Source organism: Garra rufa, chromosome 2 (genome assembly GCF_049309525.1).
Source record: "Garra rufa chromosome 2, GarRuf1.0, whole genome shotgun sequence".
NCBI classification, from domain to species: Eukaryota; Metazoa; Chordata; class Actinopteri; order Cypriniformes; family Cyprinidae; genus Garra; species Garra rufa.
This window is the reverse complement of record NC_133362.1, coordinates 45,653,413-45,677,354: the sequence shown is the minus strand read 5'-3', so window position 1 is coordinate 45,677,354 and position 23,942 is coordinate 45,653,413. Positions and strand designations below refer to the sequence as shown.

At 39.9% G+C, this 23,942-nt stretch overlaps 1 protein-coding gene across 1 annotated transcript in view; it reads left to right on the top strand.

Moving 5' to 3' along the window:
* Positions 1-23,942, top strand: part of col21a1 (collagen, type XXI, alpha 1) — a 68,330-nt gene that overhangs the window by 13,659 nt on the left and 30,729 nt on the right. The window contains exons 10-16 of the mRNA XM_073834278.1: positions 8,634-8,687; positions 8,775-8,828; positions 9,273-9,326; positions 18,925-18,978; positions 19,481-19,534; positions 19,626-19,679; positions 20,538-20,591. Coding sequence (XP_073690379.1) covers positions 8,634-8,687; positions 8,775-8,828; positions 9,273-9,326; positions 18,925-18,978; positions 19,481-19,534; positions 19,626-19,679; positions 20,538-20,591 — 378 coding nt within the window. The remainder of the gene's footprint in view (positions 1-8,633; positions 8,688-8,774; positions 8,829-9,272; positions 9,327-18,924; positions 18,979-19,480; positions 19,535-19,625; positions 19,680-20,537; positions 20,592-23,942) is intronic.

Genomic DNA, 23,942 nt, shown 5'->3' with positions numbered 1-23,942 from the left:
GGGCCAACTTTACTTTATTTTTTAAATTATGTAAGCAAGGTACTTTTTAAAACAATTACTTATTTAAAATAAGTTTTCTTCAGGTGTCCGAAAGTTTACAGACAATAGTTTTTCTTTTTTCCTCAGCATTACTGCCATTTTATTATTACTGATGAGATCATAGACAGGCAGCTTTAACCGGCTGCATTCAAACTAATGCACAGCAGTGGCGAGAGGTGACACTTTTATTTACCAGGTATGCTGAGTGCTAAAACCACCAGTAATACCAAAAATAATAATATCTTTACATTATTTAGACAACAATAAAATCAGAGACGAAATCATATTTTAATATTTCCTCTTTTTCCTGTTTATTATTATTTTAAAAAATATATATACATTTTATATAGGCTATTTTTTTCTGTGGACTTTAAACTTTTGAATTGTTGAGAAATTATGAAAATATACATATTATATATAATATACAAAAATACAATACATTTTTGGCAATCAGGATCTGGCAGCAACAGCGCGTTTTTCCGCTTGGGCGAGCGCTTCTCGGACAGCTTACCCCGCGAATGAAATCACGCGCATGACAGAAAAACAGAATGCTCATCAATTCTGAGGAGTCAAGGAAGATGCGGAGAATCTGCTTGCCCAGAAGATTCAAATAAGGGATTCATTTATAAGCATGTTTATATTATTTAACACGTGAACGCATTCTCTCTGACAGCCTGAGTATGCAGGGCATTAGCAGCTTACTGTATATGGACGGAACGCCAATGATGCACAGATCTATTTCAATATATCAGATGTTTTGTCCTGCTCTGAAAACATAACTGACTGTATGTACAGTTTCGTTTGAAACTATTCCAAAATGCAAGTGCATTTAGCCGCATCCGCAATCGAGCTTTAGGACGAACAAACACAAAGCGCACGTGAGTCTGTCAGTGCAACAGTTTCTTGCATTCCAGACGGCAGAAATGAACGCATATCTAAAGTAAAACACGACGGATGGAAGCACACTGTCAAGCATTATGCGCACGTGTCTCACAGTGCAAATTCTGTGCGCTGTAGCCAGCCGCGTCTCTAGCGCGCACACGTGCCATATGCAGAAAAAAAAAACAAGCTCAGAATCGATTCTGAAATATTAGGAATCGATTCAGAATCGTTGAAGAGAGAATCGCGATGCATCGATGCATCGATTTTTTCTCCCACCCCTAATATTTACGTAGGCCCCAGGGCCAGCTGTGTGCTAGCGCATACAAAAATGGGCAGTGGGAAGACCTGCAGAAGGCAAACCTGTCTGCAAAAGAGGAGATGGCGAAAGAGTTGCAACAAGCGATGAAAGCGTAGACCTCCTTGACAGTTAATGTACTCAGTGTTGTCTGTCTGGACGAGTACATGCTTACCTTGAAGTCAACAGTTGAAACTGGTGCAGGGCCAGCAGTACTGCCAACAACTCAAGGTCTCATATTTTAAAAATATGATTCAAGACTTGCAGATCAAAAATTGGTCAATGCCCACCGCCTTTCTTTGGTACTATGAAGTAAGTGCTGTAGGGACAGGCTCTGAGGGAAGAGGGGTGGGATCTGAAATGGCTGAATAGACCAGCGGGACAGACAGAGAAGCGTTAGCCAGGCTTCCAGGTTCCATGTGAGCGGCACCAAAGGGACAACTGATGTACCTGTGGAGGGCCAGTGAGGGAGCGCACTGGACCCCAACCCGGGAGTCAGCACTTCCTGGAGTAGGGAGGGTGAGTGTGAAGTAGCACAGTGGAGTTACCCACCTCTCTGGATCTCGTGAGGGACTGGCTGGATATGCATGAGGAGGCAGCATGTCCTCGAGGCATCTCTTGGCCTGTGGCGAAAGGTGAAGGCAAGGCTAGGAGTACGGATGCAACACTTCGCCCATTGCTGCATTGTGTCGTGTATGACCCAGAGACTGAGGAGACTGCTCTTTTATTGAAAATGTGATAAATTCTGCATGTGACCTTGGTCGCACAGAGAGATAGGTTAGTCACCATGCACAGTTCCTGCATCAATCTCATCTAGGAACTACACTTGTGCAAGCTCTTCAGTGCTTTGGCCTGATGGACTTGCAGAATAGCCATTGCATGCAAGACAGAGGCCACCTGTCCAGTTGTGCTATAGGCTTTAGCATCCAGAGCTGACATCAACCTACAGTTCTTGGATGGGAGATGTGGATGGCTCCTCCAGGTGGTGCCACTTTACAGACACAGATGAACCGCAACTGCATGATCTACCTGGGGGATCTCCGTGTGCCCAGGTTGAATGTCACACACCACACCCCAAAACCAGTCATCCAGTCAATAACTTTTTTGCTTGGACAGAGACTTCCACTCAAGCCCGATGTAAAAGTAATGATCTTAGTGCTGCCATTGGCATACTCTCGCAATGCGGGCATGAGTCATTCACAAATGTGGTCTCAGCATGATCATGGCCCACACATGAGAGACAGCAATTATGACCATCAGAGGGGGTCTGGAAACTACTGCATCCAGAAAGACATGGACAAAGAGTCATCTTTAAAAAGATGCTCTTGTCCGCGAAATGCTCTTTTAAGCCAAAGCACCCATGGGGGTTTGGGAGAAACTGCAACACTTAACTGTGCTAAACAGTGGTGAAACAGCACTGAATGCACCTTAGGGAAAGTGTCTAGCAAAGAGAAGCTTCCTGTAGCATGAGGTGATTGAAAAGAGAGATCACTTGCTGTATATTCAGCAATCTTTCCGCTCCGAAGAAAAAATCTGAATCAGTGGATACGTGCCACCTTATATACTCGTACAGAGGAGTAGCTAGGCATGCAAATTCCTCCTGCCAATTGTTATTTGCCTGTTTTTACTACAATTAGTCATTTTAAGAGAAAAGCTCTGATAGGGGGATTTAAAAAAACAGTGGATACAGAAGTTTTTTTTTTCTCTCAAATTGCAAGGTTATACATTCATAGTTAAGATGTCAGTGAAAATAAATATATACTTTTGTTTTAGAGTCGAACATGATATTCCTTTGAGTATTCATTTCTAGTAGAGGGGCTTAGTTAGGCAAGTTTGAACAGTGAAAGCTTTTAAAAATACTAGAGAACACAGTCATTGTTTCCATAATAGTGCTATACATCTTGCCCAAGGGAGTGAAACTAGATAAAGCTCAGAGGAGTTGTAAATGGGTTTGTGGGCGTTTGTGGGGTTGCAATTTTGTCTGCAGCTGTACTTTTTCTAGTCTGACTGAAAAATTTGTTGAGCATGAATGACGAATGACCCACAGAAGAGCTCTGAAAGTTTGGTGAACGTGCAATAACACAACACCTGGATGCCATACTTGCAGGTCTTCATGTCTTTATGAATACGTGTCCACATTATGCGCATATGCCTGCTCGTCTAAACCATAAACAGCTGGTTTTTACTGATGCGAAGCATATTTAACCTCATGTAATTTTATTATACTGACAGCATTTACTGATAACCAGCATTTAATATTCGGTGGACATTTATTACTATTCCATTTCAACAAGACACAAAAACGTGTAGTGTCTTGATAAACTCATACAAACTTTTGCAAAAATTATAAACTCAATTAACATATGTGAAAAATTAGAAATGAAATGATGTTATTTTAGAAAATTATTGGTTAAACATTTAAAAGTTCCCACATCAAAAACATGCTTTACTGCCTCTAATGCCTCAAAAGAAGGGACACCAAAGTATTGTAGAGCATGTTTATGGAAAACCCTTTTTCACTTTCTTTTGTGCAAATGTCTAAAGTCAAGTGACTGTAAGGCTAACTGTTAAAATAAATAAAACAATTCTATTGAGAAGAATCTAATGAATATAGTGCCCTTTGAGTCTTGGCAGTTGTATATAGTCATCTCATTAATAGCAGAGAATAGTGAAACGTGTCTCATGTCAACAACATTTTTTATTCAAAAAAGCCTGTGGGGGTTATTTTATGCCTCAAAAACAAAAACAAAGACATGAGTGTCATCGTCCAGCTGGATTCTGCACAAATAATTCATGTAGGCGTGTTCAGATTGCATGCACTAATAATAAAGTGCATACTCAGGACAAACCTTCAAGACCTCTTTGATATCTTCACATAAACTTTGTCTCATAAGCTTGTGGTTATTTGAGTTTACTTCTGTTATTTGCTTCTTGTCTTTGTGTTTAAAAACAATGACCTTTTCAAAATAAATTTTGCAGCAACTACGTCAGGAGACTTAAATGTCAAGTATATAGGCCAACTATGTCATCCAATTCCAAACCTGTGTGAGTTTCTGTTAAGCACAAAAGACGATATTTTGAAGAATGTTGGTAACCAAACAGTTGCTGGTAGCAATGGACTTCCATAGTAGAAAAAGAATTCAATAGCTACTCTTAAAAATTAAGGTGCTTTAAAAGGTCAATAGAATGTAGCGATGCCATAGAAGAACCATTTTTGGTTCCACAAAGAACCATTCAGTCAAAGGTTCTTTAAAGAACCATCTCTTTCTTACCTTTTTATAATCTGAAGAACCTTCTTTCGCCAAAAAGAACCTTTGTGAAACAGAAAGGTTCTTCAGATCTGAAAGGTTCTTTATGGAACCATTTAGACAGAAAAGGTTCTTCTATGGCATCGTGAAGCACCTTTATTTTTAAGACTGTACCAGCAACATTCTTCAAAATATCTTCTTTTGTGTTCAACAGAAGAAAGAAACTCATACAGATTTAAAACAACATAAGAGTGAGTTAAAATATAATATATGATAATAATGATAAGCAGAGGTGTCAAGTAACGAAGTACAAATACTTCGTTACCTTACTTAAGTAGACATTTTGGGTATCTATACTTTACTGGAGTAATTATTTTTCAGCCGACTTTTTACTTCTACTCCTTACATTTTCAAGCAATTATCTGTACTTTCTACTCCTTGCATTTTAAAAATAGACTCGTTACTCCTATTTCTTTTCGGCTCAATTGTGTTCATTCATGTCATCGTTCAAAAAAGAAAAAAAACTATCCAGATAAATTGCACCATCCACATGAATTTGTGAATTTGGTTGTGGTTGGATGAGAAGTATAAACATATCCCATTCCGACGCCCTATTGGTTTGTACGCGATCCATCACACCTGCACGTGACACAAATCACGTCACACTCCAGCAGGGATGTACTGGCCATCGGGGAGAACCGGGACATTCCTGGTGGGCCGGTGGAGTAGTGGGCCAATCGCCGTAGCGAGGCAGATCTCCCCCATATTAGGCGCTGTTTTAAATGACATTCGAAACTGCAAATAGGCCAAATGTGTGAAGCGGATAAAAAAAAACATATAACTATTGTAATGTTTTCTTGTGACGATATCTTACTAATACTAGTCACTTAATATCTGGATTTTAAGCAAAAATTTCTTTCTTTTTAAATGTTAAATTGTAATTCATTTTAATTGGAGAAAAATGTTAATTCCGTAAGAGCCTGATTAAGGATAAATATCAGTGCCTTATATAAATAAGGTGTTTACTACACATATTAAAGTTCTTAAAGGGACAGTTCACCCAAAAATAAAAATTGTCATTACATACAACATCATGTAATTTTAATCCTGTATGAACTTCTTCATTCTTCTGTGGAACATAAAGGAAGATACTCTGAGAAATTAAAAAATTTTGTCTTTAGAGTAGAAATCAAGGGTAAATGAATATCTTTGGTTACATTCTACAAAATATCTTTTGTGTTCTACAAAAGTAATTTTTACAGAATTTATTAGCAATTAATGTCCCGCATTCTAGCTCAAAATCAGTGCTTTACTGCATGCATTTCTATGTGACAAAAATGCATTAATTTGTTGCATTTGAATTCAGTATCTATCATTATTTGATTCTGTCCTGTTTTATTCATACATTTATTTACTTCAATTAAAGGGCCTATAACCCAAACAAAACTCACGGGGGAACTTGTGGGCTGGATTTGTCCAAGGCCAAATTTTAACCCCAGTCCAGCCCTGCACTCCAGCAAGGATATAGCCAGTGTCCGGGTCGTTACTCAAAAAAGATTATTTCTTACAAGATATTATTTCTCCACTACTAGCTTATTTATCAAATGGGTGCTTTCTCTTCATCCTCTGAAAATGAAGCTACAGTAGGTAGTTTGGTAGAGGGATGTTTGAATAAATTAGCGTTTGCGATTGACAACGCGATTGACAATGTTGTGATAACACAATACTTATAGTCAGCAACTAGTCATCATATCTCCCTCTTCGTGAAACACGTTAATGCTCAGTAGTACACATTTATGGTTCTTTAATGTATTTGCATTGTAATAAAATGCATTTATTTTCATTGGGCATATATGCGGCTGAAACAGGTAGCCTAGTGCATCCCAAATTTTTCAACATTAACATTTTAATATAACATAGTCACTTTGGCCTTTAGAAATGTTTTTGGGGAGGTGGGGTAGTGCACAATAGGCCCCTGTGGCGCGGCCCAATCTTTTGTCTTTAATGGCATTTTTTTCCTTACATTACTTTTACTTTTTTACTTTAAGTAGTTTTGAAACCAGTACTTTTATACTTTTACTTGAGTAAAAAGCTTGAGTTGATACTTCAACTTCTACAAAAGTCTTTTTAAATCCTAGTATCTATACTTCTACTTGAGTAATGAATGTGAATACTTTTGACACCACTGATGATAATAAAATAATGATAATAAAACTTTAATTTTTGGGTAAACTAAACTAAGAGTTGCATATTCAGTTGCATCCATGATTGCAAGTTCCATCAATACAAACATAGTTCAACAATTCTGATTTCCGAAATCATAGTTCCAACAAACATTCGCAAACAACATAGTTTGATGTGAACCTAAACAGATCATGTTCTTTAGCAAAATAAGCATGCAACATATTTGTCATTCATAGACACACAGATATATATTGTATATATGTCATGGGTTGTTTGTAGGCAGGGACGAGTTGAGGCGAGGATCTATACGCATGTGGTACAGATACTAAACAATACACCCAGGAGCAGAAGGAAAATACAGGAGATTAGTAAAACAAAACATATCTCAAAAAAGAACGGACAAACACTGAACTGAAACACAAGTCTAAATATACCCCGAGTAAACAAGAACTAAATTAGAAACAGGTAAACAAAATTAGAAACCATGGAAACCAATGAGAACATACTTTGAAAAATGTAAACCTAGGTAAAACTCAACAATATGCAAATGTATATGAGAGAGAATGCATTGTGAGTAAGTGCTAAGTATAATGCACACTCTTAAAAATAAAGGTGCTTTAAAAGGTTTTTCACCTTTTAACGAAGAACCATAGAACCATTTTTGGTTCCACAAAGAACCATTCAGTCAAAGGTTCTTTAAAGAAACATCTATTTCTTACCTTTTTTATAATCTGAAAAACTTTTGTTAAACAGAAAGGTTTTTCCGATGTTAAAGTCTCCTTATGGAACCATTTAGACAAAAAAGGTTCTTCTATGGTCCTGAAGCACCTTTATTGTTAAGAGTGTAAGAGGAAACCTGCCTGAATCAAATATTTCAAATTTAAGCCAAAGAACAGAAAAGCAGTGCATTGCTTTGTTGTATGGGAAACGTACCTCAGATCAAACATTTAATAACACCCTACCAACAATAAACCTTTCCCATACATATGGAAGGGTAATGTCCATATAAGTAGTCCTATTTATATACACAGTTTTGACAAGGTACTTAAAGTCCTGAAATGCTTGACAAATGCAAGGTCTGAAGTACTTTAGTTGAAAATAAAAGTACTTTAAAGTGCTTTACATTAAAAAGGAATATGTGTAGGGTAGACTAAGTACAGTAGAGACAATTTCTGCTTTTTTCATCACTACACAAAATCTAGAAGCTGAAATTAAGAGATTTTTCACATGATATTTCTTTTGTTTGTGTACTAAAATATCATGAATTGATAATAGCCATAAGTAGTTTATATTTTCCACAATTATCTCATTAGGTGCATTTTTGTTGAGACACTCGTTCTTAATTCTCTAACCATTTATTGCAAATGTAAAAATGGCAAATCACAGTTGTACTGTAGTCAAAGTCATTTGACTACAGTAAAGTACAGTATGTGTAATAACTGGGCTGAGAAGGACATGTGAGTTCTGAAATGTACAGTATATTTCCATGCTACATAAATTTTTTTTATCTCAAATAAAGCAAATTCAATTTTTCATTATATGTGACCACTGACCACAAAACCAGTCATAAGTAGCATGGGTATATTTGTAGCAATAGCCAACAATAAATTGTATAGGTCAAAATGATTGATTTTTCTTTTATGCAAAAAATCATTAAGATATTAAGTAAAGATCATGTTCAATGAAGATATTTTGTGAATTTCCCACCGTAAATATATCAAAACTTAATTTTTGATTATGTATAAATTATACATAACCATTATGTATAAATCTCAATTTCAAAAAAAAAAAAAAAAATTCTTCTATGACTGGTTTTGTGGTCCATAGTCACATATGATCTCTGTAGAATGTTGAAATTATAATATGAGAAAAGATTAAAAGCTCTAATGTGTTTTATGTTGTGTTCTTCCAAACTGACCTTGATATTAATTTGCATGACTATAGGTCAGACTAACATAAGACTCTTTTTTTTATTATTATTGAAGGGTGTCCCAGGTACTAGAGGAAGTCCTGGCATTCAAGGCTCTCCTGGCATGCAGGTATAAATGCAAGAGTCAGAAATGTACATACCCATAACACCTCACACTACACATGATCATGCTACTTTTCTATCTCTGTTTGAGCAGGGGCCACGTGGAACTGATGGGCATAAGGGGGAAAAAGGAAGTTCTGGGGAAGCAGTAAGAAACTATGATTTTTTTTGTCCCTTTTATCCATAAATGTACTATTTTCATTATGGCAACATATTCAGTCATCATATATTCACATATGCTTTCCTAAGTTTACTTATTTTGCAAACTTGTGCATGCAGATTATTATACAAAACTACACAAGTATAAAATGAGATTATTATGAAATACAACAAGTTAATCTAAACGGTTTCAGTGATATTTAAAAGGTATTGTCTTAATGGCAGCCCAGGAAATATAAGCTAAGTCAGTTTCATTCAGAAACCTCATGCATATTGCAAGGTTTTTATATGCTGGAGTCAATACTTTTGACTGGTTAAGCTTTGATTTTGCTTAGAATATTAGGTTAAGGTTATATATGCTACAGCATATATAACTTACTTCGCTGAATTTACTGAAATGATTTTTTTTCAGTGTGTGTGTGTTTGTCTTTAGGGTGACAGCGGTATCCCAGGTTTACCCGGGCCACCAGGCAAACCAGGTGAAAAGGTCAGTTTTAAAAATAAGTGTTAAAAGATGTTTAATAAATACTGTAGATGAAATATCATTTGGCCATTGATGTTTTATTGCTGACAGTAAAGTAATGGGTACAACTGACTCTATGTAGGAACATTTATTTTTTTTCTAGAGTATTGTTTCAAGATGCTCGTGTAATTTTTCAAATTGGCCATAATCAGGCACACATGGAATTTTGCTTTAATTTGGTGGAAAATCTTGGGGGAATCTTTGTGGGAATCCTGTGGAATGGATTTAAAAAGTAAGATGATGACAGTATATATTTTTAATTCTAATTCAAGGATTATCAAACTAGCCAAAATATGTAATAATCAAAAAAGTATGGGGTAGAAATCTGTGAGTGCTTATTGCACGTGGACCTAATCATAATCTTCAGAGAAGGTAGTCTACTTGCATCGTCTCGTAGCATAATAAATTATCATTTCATGTTAACATGGGTCTTACATGAAATTTTTGCTTTTCAAATAATAATCGTTATTATAATAGTTTCTTACTAAAGCCTATATGCATTTTTACTACAGCATAATATACTTTTTATTTTACATCTATATCATACCCACGGTAAAGAATACCATGGCATCACCATTTTTTTTGTAGTAATATACAACTTGCGCATGAAAATGTGTAATTTGTCTATCACAAAATGCAAATTAGTACCAAATAAGAATATTTAATTGATCCTTAACTTTTCATAGGATGATGGATGAGCTTGCATGTTTGCAAAAAGTTTCTCAAACCAGGAGTGCTGCCTGGCATTAGCAGGTTGCTACGGGTATCAACGCCCGCAGTGCTCTTGACCATTATTTATTGCCTTGAGCCTAGAAACACACTATTTTTTAAAGGTTGTTCATCATTATGCATATTATTTGTAGGCCAATAACATCAGTTTGCGTCAAGTATAACAGAAGTAGACAAGGTTTTTTTGATGACAAATGTTTTTCAGAACGTGATATGTAAATTAAGAACTATCATTTTCTGTTTAACAGTTGCTATTTTTTAATACTTAAAAATACTTAAATACTTAAATTACAATACAGCCATTAAATATGCTGTTTGCAATTTCAATTATGTTTGCTTGCTTCTTATAAACACCCTCTATGCTTAAAAAAAAGTCAGTCAATCTGATGGCAATAAACTCGACGCATGCAAAGTGACAGGCAAAGAGCCTTTCTGATTTCTGAAAAAAAAAGTGCTTTAAAAGGTTCTTTAAAGGAGAACTCCGGTGTGATTTTGACCTAAAGTGTATTGAAGGGCCCTGACATTTAAAACGAGACATTGAGAACTCAGAAAAAGCACTGGTAGTTTATTTACAAGAAGATTTATATAGACATACCCCTTAGTAAAATCTCCGGTCGCCGCCATCTTGAATTTAGTCACGATAAGTCGAGTGACGAGCAGGAAGGAACTTATCAGGTTATCAACTTATCAGGTTGTAGTTTCCTTCCTGCTCGACACTCGACTTATCGTGACTAAATTCAAGATAGCGGCGACCGGAGATTTTACTAAGGGGAATGTCTATATAAATCTTCTTGTAAATAAACTACTAGTGCTTTTTCTGAGTTCTCAATGTCTCGTTTTAAATGTCAGGGCCCTTGGAAGTCTACCAATGAAGTGTGGAGCTACTTTGTGCCTCGTAAATGGTGTAAAACAGTGATTTATTTACATGGCTACTTCGATGCCCTATTGACTCTCATTGACAACCTGTTGTGAGCATCGGCTAACTGACCCCAGATTTCGGACTGCAGTGGACAAGACAAGATGAGATATGCAAGGTACGTTCACACTCGGTATCATGATTCAATACACTTTAGGTCAAAATCACACCGGAGTTCTCCTTTAAGCGATGCCTTAGAAGAACCATTTTTGGTTTCACAAAAAAACATTCAGTCAAAGGTTCTTTAAAGAACCATCTCTTTCTTACCTTTTCATAATCTGAAGAATCTCCTTTTGCCACAAAGAATCTTTTGTGAAACTGGTGGCATTAAGTAGAAACCAGTTAAGCAAATGGCTTCCTCCCATTGACAGAGAGGGACAAGACAGGCACAATAGCAGGGCAGACAACATATTGACTGTTTACTATTGCCCTCTTTACAGAGCTGCTTTAAAGCATAATCCAATTTAGTTTGAAAGTGTTTAGTGGAGACCCAGTCAACACCCAGATGCATCATTTAATCGGCTTGCTTGCATTTCAGTGTAACAGTCTCTGCCTTGACACTAGGGCAGGTGGCCTTTTTTAACGGAAGCACACAAACAAAATTCACTGGTATTATCCACAGAAGCACACAATGCACGATCATGGCATAATGCATTCCTTGAGACGCCTTGTTTTCGGAGGTTGGATCGGGTGAATGAAATGCTCGTATGTTATAACCCAGGTTCTGAACGGCGTCGAGAGCACTATAGGTGCATAACACATTAGTGTAGGTGTAAGCCTCAGCATACAGTCCAGACTAAATTGAATACAAGCCATATCCCTGACTCTTTTTTTTCAACAAGCTAAAGCGAGCAGTAGCACCATTATGAAAGAGAACACTTTAAGATCAATCACCCCAGCTGACGAGCACTAATGATACGTCCCATATGTGCGTTAGACAGATTCAATCATCTCATGCCCAAATAAAAGCTCGTTATTAGGGGGTGTTTACCCACTAAGCGACCCTTTAACATGATATGAGAAGCAGCAATAGCGGCCACATAAACTTTTGATGCAGAGGGTGAGTTGTCTTTCTTGTCAGAAAGCCAGAATAATACTTACTGTCACACTTAAGCATGTCCTCATTTCCACTCTTACACCACTCTTCAAACACTGTAACTTTTAAGCATAAAGGCGCCTCATAGAGAGGATACTCAACTGCTATTGTGCTGCATGCTGTGCTTTGCGGGGGGAGCGAGGCACTTCTCCCTGGTGAATGATGTACGCCACCACCGCTGTATTGTTCGACCGAATGAGAACATGATGTCCTCTTACAAATGGCAAAAGTTACTGCAAAGCTAAATGAGCAGCCTGTAGCTCCAGGCAGTATTTGAATGCTTATCCATGAACAAAACACTAGTCTGCTGTCACAGGGGGCTCCCCAGCTGGACAGCGACGCCTCTGTGATGACTACTTTCATTTGACCACTCTGGCAAGCCAAGGCATCAGTGTGTTGAGAGAGGTGTGCATTTTTTTACAATGCACGATGTCCCCATTCTCCACAATCTTAGCAGGACATGGCCCTTTGGCCATATATGCAGTTTCATTTCCCTTATATAGAGCAGACTGAGGAGCTAAACAGAGGCTGCAGCTACCAGCTACCATCACCTAAACTTTGTATCATTCATTATCTATGGTAGGTACAATAGCAGGATTCAATAAGGCTTCAGCATTTCGGTAAAAAGGAATTACCCCCTGACTAAAGATAGTTGCAATGACAAGTGAATGACTCGAAAGGGAACAGGCATTAATTTTGACAATGCATGTTTCACGAGTTCGCACTCTCATATAATGTGGTAAGGCAATTTAATAAGCATATTTGGCGTGCTGTCCAGGGGGAGGGCTCCGAGCTCGGGATGGAGCCCAAACCAGAGAACTCCCCCCCATCCCGAACTGGGATGACTTAAATGGAGAGTGAGGCGTTGGGGTGGGGGTGGGATACTAGAAAACCGTCGTGGAACAGAGGTGAGGTGGCTGTATTTATATACATGAATTGAGCTTGTTAAGGTGATTGGCTGATGAGCTCCACCTGGGCCAGGTTGATTATCTGATCGTGCTCCTCCCGAACCTTGTTAATAAAACATAATTTCACGAGTTCGCACTCTCATATAATGTGGTAAGGCAATTTAATAAGCATATTCGGCGTGCTGTCCAGGGGGAGGGCTCCGAGCTCGGGATGGAGCCCGAACCAGAGAACTCCCCAAAGAAGCAAAATAGAAAGAGACAGCAGCCGAAAAGAAATGGTCATGACCCCCCCCCCCCCAAAAAAAAAAGCATGCTAATGAAAGTGGGGAGTGCCCGGAGGGTCTCTCACTGCAACCGAAGGGAGCCGCGGCTCTGCTGCACCGGAAGGGAGAGCCCTGACTGATGCTGCATGGGCGTTGGAGCTTAAAACAGATAGAGGGCTCTCACTGCGACCGAAGGGAGCCGCGGCTCTGCTGCGCCGGAAGGGAGAGCCCAGTCTGGTGCTAATTGATCCTTGGGCTTGGAGCGATGAAGATTTTAATGCCGGGGGTAGCGGATGGGGCGGCAAAATCAAGTGAGCAGTGGCGGTATCGAATGGGCAAGCACTATGGCGGCAGTATGAAGGGGCAGGGCACTGCAGCGGCAGTATCAAATTGTTGAGCGCTGTAGCAGCAGTATCAAATGGGTGGGGCACTGCAGCGGCAGTATCGAATGGTCAAGCACTGCAGCGGCAGTATCAAATGGTCAAGCACTGCAGTGGCAGTATCAAAATAGGCAGGGCACTGCAGCGGCAGTATCAAAATAGGCAGGGCACTGCAGCGGCAGTATCAAATGGTCAAGCACTGCAGCGGCAGTATCAAAATAGGCAGGGCACTGCAGCGGCAGTATCGAGTTGTCAAGCACTACCCTGGCAGTATCGAATGACCAGGGTGCTGTTTGTTAAATAAGTGGAAGACAGGGGCGGCAGGGTGGAATGAGCAAGGAATGCTGTGGTAGTGTCATGAGCTGTTTAACTAATGAGAGTGAGATGGGCTGTTTTTAAGTGAGAATTATTGGTCCTTATGTAGCTCTTGAAGGCGTCCGAGGTCCATCGGCTGAGGGCTTGAATTTGTTGGCGTGATAGGCCTTTTTGAGCTGCTGTGGTAGCTGCCCCGATTCGGAAGGAGTGGCTGGAAAATCTTTCTGCGGGTATGCCTGCTTGGACTAGGGTGAGTTTTAGATGTTTTTGGAACCAGAAACGTGTGACGGGATTGTGATGGTCATCGACGAAGAGAGGGTCGAGGGGAGAGGTGCACTGGGAACTTCTGAATTGAAGGTACGAAGAAAGAGCCTGATACGGTTGGATGGGTGACGGAAGGTTAAAAATATATACGTGGTGACCTCTTTTTTTCCTGATCCGTTTTACTTTGTTTGATGAAAAAAGAGATGGTTTCACTATCGAGCGCGGAGAGGTCGGAGATGGTTGGATGGAGTTTGGGATTAAATTTGGAAGTGATGGCGAATTCTGAGCATCTCAGAAAACCGAAAAAAGCTAAAATGAAAATAGCATCGAGTGTACGAGCGGTCTGAAATGAGTGGAAGCCTGAGCGGAGTGTGTGGATGCATTTTGTAAGAATTTCCAGAGTAATCGGCTGTCTAGCATCCGGACTTGGAGGGTGAGACCGCTGAATGCCTCTGATCAAGAGAGAGGTTTGAGGATTGTTTATTTCAGGGGAGGGGGCGCCATAAATTAATTTGTGAAAAAATTGGATTCCGCTTAAATAACCTTTAATAGTGAATCTCTGAAACATAAAACGAGAGAGAGAGTCAGTAATTTGATTTTTTGAACCGGGAACGTGTTTTGCGGAAATAATAAATTGATCGCACGCTGAAATCCAAATTAGGCGCCTTAGGAGTGGTATTAGGGCGGGGGAATGAGAATGGCTTTTATTTATGCAGTGGACTACTGCTTCGTTGTCGCAGTGAACTAGGATGCTGCTTCCCGACCAATCTTTCCCCCACAGAAAAGCAGCGACGACTAAAGGATAGAGCTCGAACAGTGCGGAGGACTGAGGGGCATCTAGCAGCTGAGGGGCCAGGGAGACGCGAACCAGCGACCTTGATAAAACCCCCCGAAGCCGATGGAGGGCGCCGCTTCGGTAAACAATTGAATGTCGTTGGGGGAAGAAACGAGATTGTTGTAAAAGAAAGACAAGCCATTCCATTGCTTGAGGAAGGATATCCACAAACTAAGCTCGTTTCGACATGCGTGAGTAAAGGCAATTTGATCTTCTAGAGCCTGAACCGAAGATGCGAGAGTGAGAAGATGCGAGATGAAAGGGCGGCCTTGCGGAATAATACGCATGGCGAAATTGAGGTGGCCAAGAAGGGATAGAAGCTCGTGTTTAGAACAATTTCAACTTTCTAGTGTGGTGGAAGCAATTAGAATTATTCTGTCGATTTTTTCTTTTGGTAGGGAGGCTTGAAATTTGACGGAGTCTAGAGTGATGCCCAGAAATTCGATAGATTGAGATGGCCCTAAAGTTTTCTCTCGAGCTATGGGAATCCCCAGCTCGGCGAAAACCTTCAGAACTGTCGAGATATCTGAGGCTGGGGTAGCGTTGGGAGGTGAGATGATTAGGAAATCATCGAGCAGGTGAATGACGTGGTGAATGGAGTAATTATTAGAGAGAATCCAGCAAATGGCTTCTGATAATGTATGGAAAATTTTTGGGCTGCTCTTGCAACCGAAAGTTAGGCATACGGAGAAACAAAATTTTCCTTGCCAGCGAATTCCGAATAGATGCCAAAAGTCTGGGTGGATAGGCATCACCTTGAATGCAGAGGTGATGTCCACTTTGGCCAGCCATGCAGCGGGACCCACGTTTTTAATCATAGTGATCGCTTGCTCTATGTCATGGTAGTGCAGTGAGTATTCCTCGAGTGGAATGAGGCTGTTGATACTGGAAAATAGAGAATTATGAGGAGCTGATAAGTCAATGATCAAGCGTTTCTTCCCCGAAAATTTTCTAGTGGCTACTCCAATGGGGCTGATGCGAAAAATTTCGAAAGGGGGAGCGTCGAAGGGGCCGATCATGAAACCGGAATCAATTTCTTTTTTGATCAGGTTAGTGACCACATCTGGTTCTGAAAGTGCAGATTGGAGATTATCACAAATAATGTTCCTGGAGATAGAGCATGAGACACCCGGATTAAAACCTTCTTTGAGACCTGAAAGTAGAAAATTTGTGAAGTTAGTGTCAGGGTGATGAGACAATTCTGTGGATAGCCGAGAAACATTGATAAGTAGTTTTTAGATTTTTTATTGACAGCCTTATAGACTGGACATACGAGACGAGCATGAGCTCCGCCGCAATAATTACATGCATGCAGATACTTGCACCGTTGTCTACTGCATTTTCCTCCGTTAAAATTATGGCAGACTTGCCCAGCGACCGAAAAGGGAGGTCTTGAGCTTCCTGGATCTGCGTTAGCGGAGCGTGGGACGTAACTAGTGGATTTGGGTTGGGCCGTGTCTGGGCAGGCGGGGATGGCAGGATTAACTTGAGGGCACGAAGTAGTAGGATGAGTGAGCGATCTGCATAGAGCGCATGTAATGTTTCGACATCCTAAAAATACTCGGTTGTGGAGGTCCGGGTCCAGCGCGCCCCAATAGGGGCACTGGTTCCATTGAGCCACACGGACCGCACATTTGGCCGAGAATAATTTATAGTAGGTGTAAAAGTGACCCCCTCCGTAAGACAGCGCGAGTTCTGCGATTATGGCCAAATAGAGTTTGCGCCGTCTATGGGGAAAAACTGAACAAATTACGTCCGTGTAGCGGCCGAAAGCAATAGTAAATTCGGCAAAAGAGAGGACGCGAGATGAGTCAGGAGCGGGGTTTTTGAGAGTGACGGAAAAATTCCCGCAATCTATTTGTCTATTAGATTCGGCGACGGGGAGGAGAGAAAGTAGACAAGAAAGATCATATCTGCACCTGCTAGGATTTGAGACCTGATGTTGTGGGTCACAGGCGGTGGTTCTGAGGCAACTGCATTTGGAGAGGCGGGGAGCTGAGTAGCGGATAGTAAGGTGAACTGATTTTTTGAGTCAAGAGCAGAACCGGAAGGGCGAAAAATAGGGGCTGTGACTGACGGCGGAGGCAGCCTCACACTTGCATCAACCCCTGGAGGTTGAGGAAAGGAGTAAGAAGGCGAAAGGAAAGGAGGCCAAGTAGCTTGCATCGCTGGCTGGAATGGCCATGAGCCAGTGTTTATGCTGGGAGCTGAAGGCCATTGAGACAAGAGGGGAGCGGAGGTAGAAGGGAGATGGGAGGACAGCTGGGCTTGCGCGCCTAGCGGAGGCATCCTCACGCCAGTGTCTGCTGCCTGAGCTGTGTTAGAAAAAGCAGACGGGTTAGAAAAAGAGTGAAAGGGGATATTGACGTGTGATGTCGCGGGCGGTGCAGTGTCTGACGGAGCTGCGACGGCTGGTTGAGCCAATGAGAGAGGTGGAACAGGATCTGGAAGGGCGGAGTCTGGGGCACGCCCCTGGCTTGCTGATGGCCTATTGGTCCTCTTCGATCGCGGGGAGCTGGAGCTGGACCTGGATGAGGAAGAAGAGCCAGAAATGTGAGAGGAATTATTTTTACGTGCTTTAGTTTTCTTTGAAGTGGAGTTAGTGTTTTCCAGTGAGATGTAGAGACTGTAGAGGTCGGCTTTGCTCATATGTCGGGAAAACCGGACATCTGAATTAATCAGAGCCTGTCTCAAACCTGCCACGGTCCACTTCTCTATGGGAGGAATGGACGGTGGGGCGGAGACATAGGAAGATGCGGAGGAAGGTGCCGATTGTCTGGATGGTGGAGGTGAACGAAGCCTTGGTGTTTGAACTGAAGATCTTGTAGGCCAGCGTCCTCGCGTTGAGACCCGGGGCTCAGCTGCGTCTCTCGGCCGAGGAGGAGGCACTTTTGCTCCCGATGTTTGTGAGACGAGAGCCTTGAAGCCGGTGGTTTGAGAAGGGGGTCTTCGCGCCGGTGGCTTGGGTTGGAGCAACGAGCTCGCGGTCGGAAGGGGATGATTCTATGTCCGACATAGTAGCAGACGAGTGATGCTAGAAAACCGTCGTGGAACAGAGGTGAGCTGGCTGTATTTATATACATGAATTGAGCTTGTTAAGGTGATTGGCTGATGAGCTCCACCTGGGCCAGGTTGATTGTCTGATCGTGCTCCCCCCGAACCTTGTTAATAAAACATCATTTGTGAGAAGGTGATATGACTTAGTGCTAGGGTTGTTGGCTTTTTTTTTTTCTTTGAACAATGGCACTTAACATTTTGAACTGAAATGTTTTTGCAACCATATAGGCTGAATTAATCAAAATTAATATTTTTGGTGGCTTTTGATGCTTGCACTTCAATAATAAAGTTTAAGAATATGCTAGAAGTTTTTTTTCTTTAACAACATTAACTTAGAATAGGGAAAGACATCTTCCGTTTTTTAGATTGCATGGTTTCTTGCCTAGTTGGATGCTGTGCTTATGATCAATAATCACGTTGTTTGCATTCGCCAAAACTGATTTGAAATCAAAACATTGACGTTAAAGGGAATTACCTTTACCATGAGTCCCGCTTACTGTGAAGGCAGAGGATTCTGCAAGGTCTTAAAGCCTTTTTAATTCAAACAATGATTTTGTGCAAAACAAATTATTATCAGTTGAGAATTTGTGTTTGTATAGTCTAGATGGTCATACAGAATAGACATATGCCTACGAATATGTGACAAACTGCATACCGTACTAGTTGAAACCACTGTTTAACTTTGAATACCGGTTTGAATTTGAATAATTTTAAATTAAGTTCATCCTCATTATTTATATATTTTCCAGATATTTTCACCCAAAATTTTTTTTTATTGATTAGGCTGTTTTCTCTCCAGGGGTCTGCTGGCAATAAAGGCATTCAAGGACTACCAGGCAAAGATGGACAAATGGTGTGAATACATTCCTCTTTAACTAACTGTATAGTTTTTTGTTTGTTTGTTTGTTTTTATTCCTGTTTATTTAGTGCACTTGTCATTTAGGATAAATGTTACCACCTAACCAATAATGCTTTGTAGTATTGTTCTAAGATTGTCTGCGTAAACAGTGACTTTGGATCTGTACTGTACCTCATCTCTTCACTGGATGTGTTCTTAGCCCACTTCATATCTATAATCCCTCTGGGATAATAGCTAATGAACAGTTGGAGTTTTTTTTTTTTTTTTTTTTTTTTAAACTTTTGGTTATTGAATAATTTCCTGTGATGAAAAGTACTGATATAATGTTGGAATGGTACATGATGTACTTTGTGTTTAGGGAGATGCTGGTATGGATAAATAAAACAATAACTTTCATAAATCAAATCTGTTAATGGCTTGAACAGCAATGCAGCCTCATTTGTTTGTTATGTTCCAATACTCTATATTGCATTAACAGACATACTGTCTAATTTAGGGAGAAAAAGGGAGTAGAGGCCCTGCCGGTCCACCTGGATATCCAGGAGAGCCTGTATGTTTACCACTCAAATGTTTCTCCACTTCATTTTTGTGAGTGCTCAGTTATTATGCTTTAATGCCATTTATTTTGTGTGTTTATCAAGGGAGCACCTGGCAGGGATGGAAAAGATGGAAATCCTGGAGGAATTGGTTTAAAGGTCTGTACTGATACAGTTCTTCTCACTGTAAAAGACTGAACATGTTTAATGGCTTCCTTGAACTGTGAACATGGACCATTGAGAATATTTGGCAAGCCCACTTTGAGGAGGCTACACAGGATTCCAAGATGCAGTATTATTTGACAGAATTGCATGAAAAAATATGCTAGTACAGAATCTCCTTATGGAAAGCCATAAAAAGGTTTGCACCATTGTTTCCTCTTTCATGCTGATCTAAGCTGTCTTTTTCCAGTCTTACAGATGGCTTTTATTAAACCAAGATGTTCGTCAACATCTTGGTGGTTGCCTATATGATAAATCCTGGATTATTTGATTCGTTTCAGATCTTTAAACATGCACTGCTCCCTTAAAGTTCACGCTTATTTCTTCAAGCCAGAAAAAAGCAATGAAGGTGTCCTGGGCACCTTATCACTAAGTCATTCCATGTTTAATAATCATTATGTTGACAAATGTGCCATTCTTAAATACTCCTTGCTTACACACGCTCTTGGCCATACGTAGAGGATTTAAAATATGAAACATATGGCACTGTTTAAGATTTATTGCAGCTTAATCATACCCCTTGCTTTAAAAGACATCAAGAAATGTCTTGCCTTGCTTTATGTCCTGAGAAACCATAGCTGTCTTAATATTATTGCCAGATTCAGTGACATGCCATTTTTGTTCAGATAAAAAAGATGGATCTGAAGCTAAATGTTCTAAGTGTTATATGCATGCAAAATATGCTCTGTTATTTGCATGAAAAATTCCAACAAGTCTCAAACACTCTGATCCCCCTGCCAAGACATAGAGATGCGGTGCACTTTTATTCCGACTATATGATCTTTGTCTTCTCAGGGAGATCCAGGACTGCCTGGAATTCCCGGAGTGGATGGAAGAGAGGGACATCCTGTGAGTATATCTTAAAACAGCTAAGATCATTGCCAGGTGTTTAAGTGGGTGGACTGTATTGAAGAGCAAGCTTTTGAATGATACCAGACAGCATTTAAGCAGGAATACTCCCTTTTTACCTCATCTAATACAACACTCTAGTTTGGCTGAATGAATTGACATGATCTGAAGTCTTATTGGTGGTTAAGTCTTTGCACCTGGACTGGACAAAAGGACATTTCAGTGTAACTTGTGAGTGACTCAGCAATGCAGTTTAACAGACTAGCACTGAACTCATCTCTAGAGGAATAGGTCTAAGAGCCATAGATTTGTATAGCTCTACTGGGAGTATGTTTCAAGTATAATGAAAGCCGGCTAACTAGAGCCATTTAGCTGGTTTTGGGACAAACAACAAATGGGCTGCGAATCTATACAGTGCATTCTCTTTAATTTAAGATGATCTAGTTCGCTCTCAGTATTTACTTCAGGACCCAGATTGGACATTTCACATTGCTCACACAATAGTAACAGAAATGTCCTGAAGGCAAGACTAGTTATCACCTTACTTACCCAGTTGATTAATTACTTTTATAATTACAAACATTTTTTGTATTACAAGTTTTCTAAGTCAGTTTCAAAATTCTTGTTTAATTTTTTTGACATATTTGACATCTCATTTCATCACAAAATAATTCAGAAAAACTTTAGAACAGACAGAAAACACTATTTTTTATTTATTTATTTATTTATTATTTTAAAATGTATAAAATCAAGCAAATTATATATGAGCAAATTCCTCTGTAAAAACCTTCATGCTTATGACAGAAATAAAAATGTAAAGTTTGATGTTCGTTACTAAACTGGAGATTTATGGCTCAGTGTAGAAGAAAAAACGTATTTTGAGAAAACGGCCTTATAAAATATGCATTGTAATTGAAATCTATTGAGACAAATAGATAAAGTGCTATAAAAGAAACATTTAACAGTGTTTTTTGGGATGTTTTCTGAAAAAACACTTTATGAAAAACCAAAAAGCCCAAAATCTCAAACTCAACTCCCCTTAAAATCATCAAACATTTACTTTATACAATAATCCAGAAATCCAATATGTATTTCATTCTAATATCCTGTGCTGATGCTCCTTAGCTTTGAACATACAGTACAGTAGTGGCCTGAAGTAATGTAATGACCCTACAAGTTTGATAAAACAATCAAAAATGAGGAGTAGATTATATTGAAAAGAAGAAGGCATTAAACCTGGTTATTAAACATGGCAAAAGGGCAAATTATATATATATATATATATATATATATATAAAACACTCAATGATTGCACAACATGTTAGCTCATGTTTTTTTTTTTTCAAACTCGTTTTCAGTGACGTGAGAATTTATATCCTCAAAGAAATAGAAAGCACTTTTTGCAACAAGTTTCCATGTCCCTGCAGAGCAAACTCAGACCAAACATCTGCTTCTGCTTATAATGGAAAATGCACCAAGGTGGCTTTGTTTGATATGCTAAAATTGTAAAACATTGTTTATTTTCCTGTTCATTCATAAACCACTGGACCAACTGTTACATTCGTATTCAACCTCTGTATAGAAACAATCATTAACATACAATGGCCTCAAGAAGTATCTGAACAATTGGAAAGACTTGTTGACAAAATATCAAACATATAACATCAACTTTATATATAAAAAAGAAACAATAAACAAATTAACTAACACATGGATTTACACTATTAGTTAATGAAATAAGTTATTAATAAATTAATACATTAAGGCACATTTAACGAATAACAATTTATTGATTATTTAATCTATGAATCACATAGAATGTTAATTTGTTGTTATATATTAATTTATGATTATCTCTGCATTAGTTATGCATGATTTAATGCATATTTGTGCACCGTATTGTAAAGTGTTATCAAAAAAACACAAGCGTATATATGTATATATGTATAGAAGTATATAAGAACTTTAGCAATTAGAACTAAAATGTGGCAACCATATATGAATCACATATTTGTCATAATATACAGAATTTAAGGGCTGCTGGTAGTACTTGAGACATTAGTACTAGTATAACAAAATGAATTCTGCTGGGTTCATGAATAATAATCTGTTTCCCTTTCGAAGGGAACACTCACTGCGTCCTCTAGAGGCCACTTTGGGGAACCCCGCAGCGTGAGTCGTGTCTGAAGAATACATAGAAAAACTAAAATGAAATGGCCGGCGACTGCGTATGACGTCACCGCAGCGCGCACGTCGCTGCCGCTGCGTCACTACCGGGCGACCATACCATAAAAGGACGCCGGTGCAACACAATATATCTTTGTCGTCTTCAGCTTCTCTTTGTCTAGGAGTGCATGTATTCTCTCACCGGAGGCCTGCGTGTGACGTGTGTGGTATTTTGATACCCGCACTTTCACATGGTACGAGCTGTGCAGTGAGAACACAAGCAACATTAGCTCTTGAGAGAGTAGAATGCAATCGGTGCATTCATTGCTTGTTTGTAACGAGAGGCACGCTCTCATACCCACTTGCACTTGCTTGTGGGTGTGGTAATAATAGCACGTCCGGCTCCCGAGGGAACTAAATGTGCTCATCGCGAAAACACATTCGCGATGAGTCTGTCCTCATGACTTACAGGAGCTTTACCACAGGCCTGCGTACGAGAATCCCCTCTCCTATGTAAACCACAGGATTCCCCTGGACCCTGTTTAGGTGACCTAGAGGAACTTCCTCTTTTAGCCTCTTGTTTCCATGGAAACAGAGCTTCTCTAACCTTTTGAGACAGGAGTTCGCTTAAATGGAGTGCCAGCAGGCCACCCCCTTTAACATTATGCCTGAGGGTGGGGGAAGTGCTCGCTGCAGACTTGGAACAACTAAAGGATGCTCCCTTTTCTGCGGAAAAGGTTTATTTTAGCACCGCATGGAGACCAGCTTTCCAATGATGGGTTTAGGATTCTAGTTCACTTATGTGAACGCTCCCCTTTCTGCGGAAAGGGTTTTAGTGACTGAGCGTCACTCTATGACTCATCTCAAGCCACCTCATTTTAGCCTGAGGGCTGGGGTAAAGCTTGATGTAGAATCCACACCCAGGTTGACGGATGCTCCCCTCTCTGTGGAAAGGGCTTGAGCATCTTTCGGTGTCAAAACACCTCGAAAGCTGGCACCTTAGGGTCGATTCTCACTCCTCAGGCCTCCTTTCACTTCCCTTTCCAAGGAAAGGATTTAAGAAAGGGCCAAACCGTTAGGATGGTTTTTCCCCCTGGTCTCAGGGCTAGGAAGCTGTCTTCATGATTTAATTCTGGAGCTCCCAGAATTCTATAAGGCACCCAGTGCTCCCCTTTCTGAGGAAAG